Source organism: Penaeus japonicus, unplaced genomic scaffold (genome assembly GCF_977035675.1).
Source record: "Penaeus japonicus unplaced genomic scaffold, GWHDUDI00000001_assembly GWHDUDI00000022, whole genome shotgun sequence".
NCBI classification, from domain to species: domain Eukaryota; kingdom Metazoa; phylum Arthropoda; class Malacostraca; order Decapoda; family Penaeidae; genus Penaeus; species Penaeus japonicus.
Window position 1 is genome coordinate 21754366 of NW_028234424.1, and position 7500 is coordinate 21761865.

At 44.4% G+C, this 7500-nt stretch overlaps 1 protein-coding gene across 1 annotated transcript in view; it reads left to right on the top strand.

Annotated features, from left to right (window-relative positions):
• LOC122266658 (uncharacterized) overlaps nucleotides 1–6971 on the top strand; it is an 8420-nt gene extending 1449 nt beyond the window's left edge. The window contains exons 2-7 of the mRNA XM_043036454.2: nucleotides 1237–1380; nucleotides 3799–3977; nucleotides 4626–4748; nucleotides 4936–5045; nucleotides 5237–5451; nucleotides 5572–6971. Coding sequence (XP_042892388.2) covers nucleotides 1237–1380; nucleotides 3799–3977; nucleotides 4626–4748; nucleotides 4936–5045; nucleotides 5237–5451; nucleotides 5572–6510 — 1710 coding nt within the window. The 3' untranslated portion in view covers nucleotides 6511–6971. The remainder of the gene's footprint in view (nucleotides 1–1236; nucleotides 1381–3798; nucleotides 3978–4625; nucleotides 4749–4935; nucleotides 5046–5236; nucleotides 5452–5571) is intronic.
• Nucleotides 6972–7500: the final 529 nt, after the last annotated feature.

The following is a 7500-nucleotide window of genomic DNA, read 5'->3' on the forward strand; positions in this document are numbered from 1 at the left end:
CCGAAACTGTACAAAACAGAACGAAAACTACCAGAAAAAATATCGTGTCGTGCCTAGAGGGTTGGTTGCGTCTTTATCCAAATTTACCGAGTTTTCGGGGGGAAAGTCGGCAAGGATTTTGTGCGCGTGTGTGCGTTTTTGGCTTTGTTTGTGCGAATGTACGTGTCCAAATGGAAGTCCCTACGGCTGAAAAGGTGCTGTTTGTCTACATTTATTTCAGAGGAGAAAACTTTAATAAATCGCTCATTCAAAAAGTGAAAGCCTTTTCAGGATATATATTCTTTTCAAGGGGGAAGATTATTATAAGTTATTTGTGTGGGAAAGTTCTCACGGGCTTTTTTCAAAGGGTTGATTCCTCTTATACCAAAAGCCAGAAATTAAACTTTCATTGTAATAGACGAGAGAAGAGTAAGTTATAACCTGTAGAATATATGAAAGTGTGCCATACGGTTTCAAACACTTGTAATAGACAGAATACATTGTACATATTTCTTATACACTTTATATCTTCCTCCAAAGCAGCACATTTGAAATAATCTAATTTTTCTCATTACACCTCCGTCATGAAACATGGACATTTCGAAACGTCTGTTTATTTTGAGTCCCATTCAAATGATGATAATGGTGATCGTTCATTTCGTTAAGCTGTTACAGAAGTAAAGTTGTCACTATTCCGTTTATTTTTTTTTATTTTGACGTTACATTACTGGAATTCTTATTGGCATGAGACTTGTTCTTCTAGAAATTGTACGAAATTAGGTATGATTAAGCTAATTGCTAAATTGTTTACAGGTTGCCATTAGAGCTGAACACTGTGGTGAAAAAGGTATAATTACCAGTTTTATAATGCTTTATTTGTGTGTTGAGGGGGGGGGGGCGCATTTATTTATGCTTTTAAGTACTACAGTATCATGGTATTAAATCGGCGTTTGCCAACACACACGATTAAATATGCACGTTCACGATTACAAGTACAATCTCCGTGTACATTTTTTTTTCGCTCTCGCACACGCAAACAATCGGAAAAAAAATTAACGCAACAACTGGAGTGTTTTCCACATAAAAAAACGTATCAGAGTAATACATATAAAATCCTATATAAATGTATACATATATATTATAATCTATATATAAACAAATAAATGATAAGTAAATAATGTTGAAGTGGTGATAGCGCTGACGATGGCGACGATAACGATGGTGATGAAAATAACCCCCCCTCCCCTCCCCCCACAGGACCCTCCCGAAGAGGACCCAGGCTACGTGGAGACCGGGCGCGTCTTCTACCGCCACGTCGCCCCCGGGGACCAGCCGCTCCCCGATCACCAGCCGCCGGTGCTCGTGTCGAATCCCGTCGATACGAAGGAGGCTTTCGAGCAGGTCGGTGGGCGGGATGCTGCTGCTGCTCCTCATCCTCATCCTTCTTCTCCACCTCCTCCTCCTCCTCCTCCTTTCTTTCTCTTCCTCCTCCTCCTTTCTTTCTCTTCCTCCTCCTCCTTTCTTTCTCTTCCTCCTCCTCCTTTCTTTCTCTTCCTCCTCCTCCTTTCTATCTCCTCTTCCTCCTCCTCCTTTCTATCTCCTCTTCCTCCTCCTCCTTTCTATCTCCTCTTCCTCCTCCCCTTTCTATCTCCTCTTCCTCCTCCCCTTTCTATCTCCTCTTCCTCCTCCCCTTTCTATCTCCTCTTCCTCCTCCCCTTTCTATCTCCTCTTCCTCCTCCCCTTTCTATCTCCTCTTCCTCCTCCCCTTTCTATCTCCTCCTTCCTCCTCTTCTTCTACCTCCTCCTTCCTCCTCCTCTTCTTCTATCTCCTCCTTCCTCCTCTTCTTCTATCTCCTCCTTTCTATCTCCTCTTCCTCCTCCCCCTTTCTATCTCCTCTTCCTCCTCCCCCTTTCTATCTCCTCTTCCTCCTCCCCCTTTCTATCTCCTCTTCCTCCTCCCCCTTTCTATCTCCTCTTCCTCCTCCCCCTTTCTATCTCCTCTTCCTCCTCCCCTTTCTATCTCCTCTTCCTCCTCCCCCTTTTTTCCCCTTCTCCCCCCTCCCCTTTCTATCTCCTCTTCCTCCTCCCCTTTCTATCTCCTCTTCCTCCTCCCCTTTCTATCTCCTCTTCCTCCTCCCCTTTCTATCTCCTCTTCCTCCTCCCCTTTCTATCTCCTCTTCCTCCTCCCCTTTCTATCTCCTCTTCCTCCTCCCCTTTCTATCTCCTCTTCCTCCTCCCCTTTCTATCTCCTCTTCCTCCTCCCCTTTCTATCTCCCCTTCCTCCTCCCCTTTCTATCTCCCCTTCCTCCTCCCCTTTCTATCTCCCCTTCCTCCTCCCCTTTCTATCTCCCCTTCCTCCTCCCCTTTCTATCTCCCCTTCCTCCTCCCCTTTCTATCTCCCCTTCCTCCTCCCCCTTTCTATCTCCTCTTCCTCCTCCCCCTTTCTATCTCCTCTTCCTCCTCCCCCTTTCTATCTCCTCTTCCTCCTCCCCCTTTCTATCTCCTCTTCCTCCTCCCCCTTTCTATCTCCTCTTCCTCCTCCCCCTTTCTATCTCCCCTTTCTCTTCCTCCTCTTTGAATAATTTGGAGAGGGAATGAATGTGAGAAGGGGAATGAGTGTGTGAGAGGGAGAGGGGGAATTGGAGTGTGTGAAAGAGGAAGGGGGAATGAGTGAGAGAATGTGCGAGAGTCGAAATTCATAATGATTTTATTTTTCTGTTTTGAATAGCCAGTCGTAAAGTTGCAGCGGTGGATATTGAATAGCCAATCAGAACGCAGATTACATTGCTTGTAGGTCTAAGACGTACACCAAAAGCCGCTGCATTATCCCTCTTGAATTATACGACACTCAATCTCAGTTCCACTTGAGCAGAAATATATTGCATATTGAAACCGTTACATTTATTATCCAGTGACAAAAGGGAGTCTCGCTCTTAATTCCCATGACCCCGTTAAGAGCTAGTCAGTGTGTTTATCATTCAAATTAGCAAAGGGTTACGGTGTGTGTACAAGCTCTTAAGGAAGGTTTCTTAATGACAACTTTGCGATATCTACGATCTTTTTTTATATATATAATTATTTTGATCATTATTATTATTTCCTTTAACGAGAACTGTAAATAGGAGGAGGATGTCTTTTGAAGCAAATAGGGTCCCTGGCTCGTTATCAGGTTGTTAGCTTGGATCTGACTAATTGGCAATTGTGAAGGTCTTTGCATGGAAGCATTGCAGCAAGCGATGGGAGGGAAAGTAGAAATAATTTGCTTATTTAACAAGTTATGCTTAAAAATGTGGTAATATATATATATATATTTTTTAATAGTAATCTGAATATTTACAAAAGGAAAGTTGCACGATACTATCTAAAACTAGTTGTAACGTGCTTTATTTTGCGAAATTGTATTTGATCTTTATTATCGGATAAGATATTAAGATTGCTAACAGAGTAAATGTCAACAAGATACATTGGAAAACTATTGTATGGCGAAAACTGTATTATTTGTCAGTTTGACTCTGATAAAATTACGAAAAGCAAAATACAATTATTCAGTTTTGTTTTTCTTGTATAATTTCTTTCATATTTCATCATCGAGGGGAATAAATTCGAGTAAGGGTAGCCATCCATAAAAAAGAATATACAATAAAATACAAAAAAAAGATAAATAAATAAATAAGAGAAAGAGGGAATACGTAAAGAAGAACAACACGAATTGGTAAAATAGACATAGAAGAAGGGAGGAACACGTACACAAACGCAGAGAGAAAGCCACACGCCCTAGACACACCAGTGCGACCTCCCCTCAGCGCTCGCCTCCCGCAGGTCCTAGTGAAGGTGATGGGCCTGAGGGAGGAGCCAGAGGAGTACATCCAGGACACGAGCGACGACGAGATCGACGAGCTCACCGGCCTCCTGGAGACGGTGGGGGAGGACCCAGCTGACCCCGATGCCGTGGCCTTCCTCCTGCCGCTCAGAGGCCGCGTCGGGGCCTTCGGAATCAAGTGAGTGCAAGGGAAGGGGAGGGGACGGGAAGGTGGAGGGGAGAGTTGGGGGTGTTGGGAGGGGATGGGGGAGGGTTTGGAAGGGGGAGAGATTTGGGGGGTGTTGGAAGGGAGGGAGAGTTGGGGTGTTGGAAGGGGATGGGGGAGGATTGGGAGGGAAGGGGGAAAGTTGGGGGGTTTGAAGAATAACGGTTAGGGGAGGAGTGGAAATAAGGGGAGCGGTAGGAGGGGAAGGGATGGGTGGTAGAGTGAATATTGTTTTATTTTTGGAAAGGGGGGGGGGGCATGTTATGTTGGTGCGAACTGTTTTTCTTATTTTTTCTTTATATATTGTTTTATGTGCTTTGTTATTATGTTGAAAGGGTAGGTGGGGGGAGGGGATTGTACTGTGAATATTATTTTATTTCTATTGTATTTTTATCCCTGCTCGATTTTGTTTGATCATCATTCCTGGCAGCGTCATAACCATGATCGTGATTTTTAATACCATCATTTCGCCGCTAATGTAAAGAGTAACCGTAACTACACACACTTATGAAACGATCAGATAGAACATGAAAATAGATATATTCAACAAAGACAAACCTCACAAAGAATCCAATTGATACCCATCCCTAAAAGCCATCCCTCATCCCACCAACACCTCAGATACGGGCGGAGGATGAAGCAGGTCATCGAGCAACTATCCGCAGAAGGCACAGAGGGCGAGGACGCTGCGGGCATCAGCTCGGTGCTTGTCAGGGATTCGCAGGCGGATCCGGACATTGCAAGGTGCAGTGCTTCGGTTGCAGTGACGTTTTAGTTGATTTTTTTCTTTCCCTTGATTGTTGGAATGGTTCGTTGTTGCATTTTTACATCGACTAAATTTTGTTCTTTAAGTTGTTTGTAAATTATGTTAATTATAAGGTTTCAGATGTTCATGATGTCTTTTGTCTTCTATATTTCTCCGTGCTTTCAGGAAACTTACAAGTCACTTTTACGAGATCCACGGCACAACACGCTACTTCGGCTTCCTGTCGGACGATGAAGCCCTGGAAGTAGCGCACTGGGCCCGTTCGAAGGCCCCAGGTTAGGACACGGTTCGAGGATGGGTTCTAGTTAAGACTTTTAAAGTTGGTCTCCTTCTAGACGCCTCCTCTGAACTGTAGTTTCAAACGCCGTTCGTTGATTCGTCTTGTGTAGTATCTTTTCTCCGGTTTGGAATAGTGTTACAATCAGTAGTAGAAGATCGTCCTCCCATCACTCTCGCTCCTCGCCAGGTACGCGTTTTGTAACCCCGACGGCCACCACCACCTACCTGCAGAGTGCCAAGAACATCGCCCTAGTTCAACCCACGGCTCAGATGTTGGCGGCTGCGGTGGCGGACCTCCTCTTCTCGCTGCAGGTGCGGAAGCCGATCGTCGTGGCTCAGGCGTCACTGCACATGGACGCCTTCATTGGCCTCCTCCGTTCTGCCGGGATTAAGCCTGCACAAGTAAGGATGGACAGCAACATGTGTTAACTTGTTTCCATACCATTATATAATGTTTATATTTATCCCTGTAAAAAAAATGCGTTTCGTATTTTTTTCACATCTAGAGTTCCTTTCTGGCAGATATTCCACTACTATTCGAACACCAATATTACACGGCTGGTCCAGCGCATAGGAGACAAACATAGCACCAACACCGTACCCATTCTCCTGCTGGGTGATTCCAGGAGCATGACAGTGGTGGAGCTAGCTGACCTCCTCTTCCCTGCCACGTGGATCCTGCCCTTCCCAACGCAGTATGACGACAACATTATAACAAGACAATCGGAGTTGTTAGCCTTCATTTACCGGGCATTCGACGATAAACCGGGTAGTTTCTTGAAGGAGGAAGCCATGCTCAATCCTACCGAGTCGATCATAACGGTGTCGAAGGACCTCCTGACCGGGAAACGGCGGAGTTGGTTTGGGTCCTACGTGGTCGCAGCCTCCGTGCCCTCTTCCACTGCCAAGAAGAATGTGCGCGTACTGGGTACCACTGACGGCTGGTATCCGCTCCTTCAGTACGACCTTATGAAAACCACGCTGAAGAGGCGCATGTACCAAGAGCTCGTCGTCACCCCAGATCTAGTGAAGCCTCTCGCTTCCGGCAACAACTGTCGGCTGATTCTGAGGTACCTGGAAGAGCTAACGGGAAGGAAGAAAGTGGAAGAGATCCTTCTGAACGAAAACTTTACATCAGTGATCGTGCCAACCGATCGCGGAGCGCACATGCACGTGGACTGCTCTCAGCAGCATGCCGACCTCAAGTGCTCAGCGCAGAAGGGCGAGTGGGAGCCGGTGAAATGCCAGGGGACGCTGAAGGGCCAGCATCAGTACATGTCCTCCTGTGGAAGTGACGTGAGCATAACCATCCCGACCTCGAAGGGCTGTCTCGCCAGCAAGTGCCTCGAATGCGCTTTCCCTTCGTCCGTTGGATGTCTCTTCTCCGACCTGTGTTCTTCAGTCACCCATGCCAAGCCGCTCACCGACTGCATGGAAAAACACTTCAACCAAAACTCCTGATTCCACGCCCCTCGCTTCGGCTGTATCGGAAAGGCATTAAACTACTTTTATTCTGGCTATACTCGACCTGCCACATTGTTTTAATTTGTTCCTTGTCTACGGGGATATTGCATAAACGGTCCGGTACAGTTGCACAAATTTTCTGTACCTTTTTTGAGAAGCCAACCCTCGTGTGGTAAGGTCGCAGTCGTGCAGCAACTGTATTTGAATGAATGAATGGCTTCCAGCATGTTTGTTTATTGTTTGAATATTGTTTTAGATGTATCATTAATTTTTATTGTTTTTACTATTTTACTATCGTTAGTTCCTCCACATGTTTATGGTAGGAGAGAATTACATATTCTAAGTAAGTATTATAACGTATTATTTATTAAGGTTGGCCTTTATTATAATTAATTGGTTGAATGTAGCAAGAGGTCAGTCAAAAAAATCACTGTAAATAAACTGAACACAAGATACAACACCTGTATTTAATGTTCGTTACCTCTGATATACATCAACCAAAGTGGGTACTTGAATGCATTTTTACAATTGTACTACTTTTAAACAGTGTATTTTACACTGCCATGTACCCTTAGAGATCCAACTAATATACTTTGCACTGTATGCAAGGCCAAAACTATAAAGATTTTTATTAATAGAATTTTGGAGAAGGAAATGCAAATTGGTTGCTTCAGAACCCCACACCTATCATTAATTGCCTGAAGAACATCCCAGGGATGGTGTGAAATGTTTACCGCTTCTTTATTCAAGAAATATTACCTCGGTTAAGTACTAGAAAACAACAATTAAATTTCTCTAAGTAGTGAGAATAAAACAAGTGCACAATAACTTGGTGAAAAAAATATTCATTTTTTTAATCTGAAAGTGTGTAGTAGCAATTAGAAATACTCGGTTAATGGCGGGAAAAAAACGGTAGATGCTATTCTACGGACCCAAAACCATTATTCTTATGCAAGTAGAATTCATTTCGTATTTTGACATCCACGA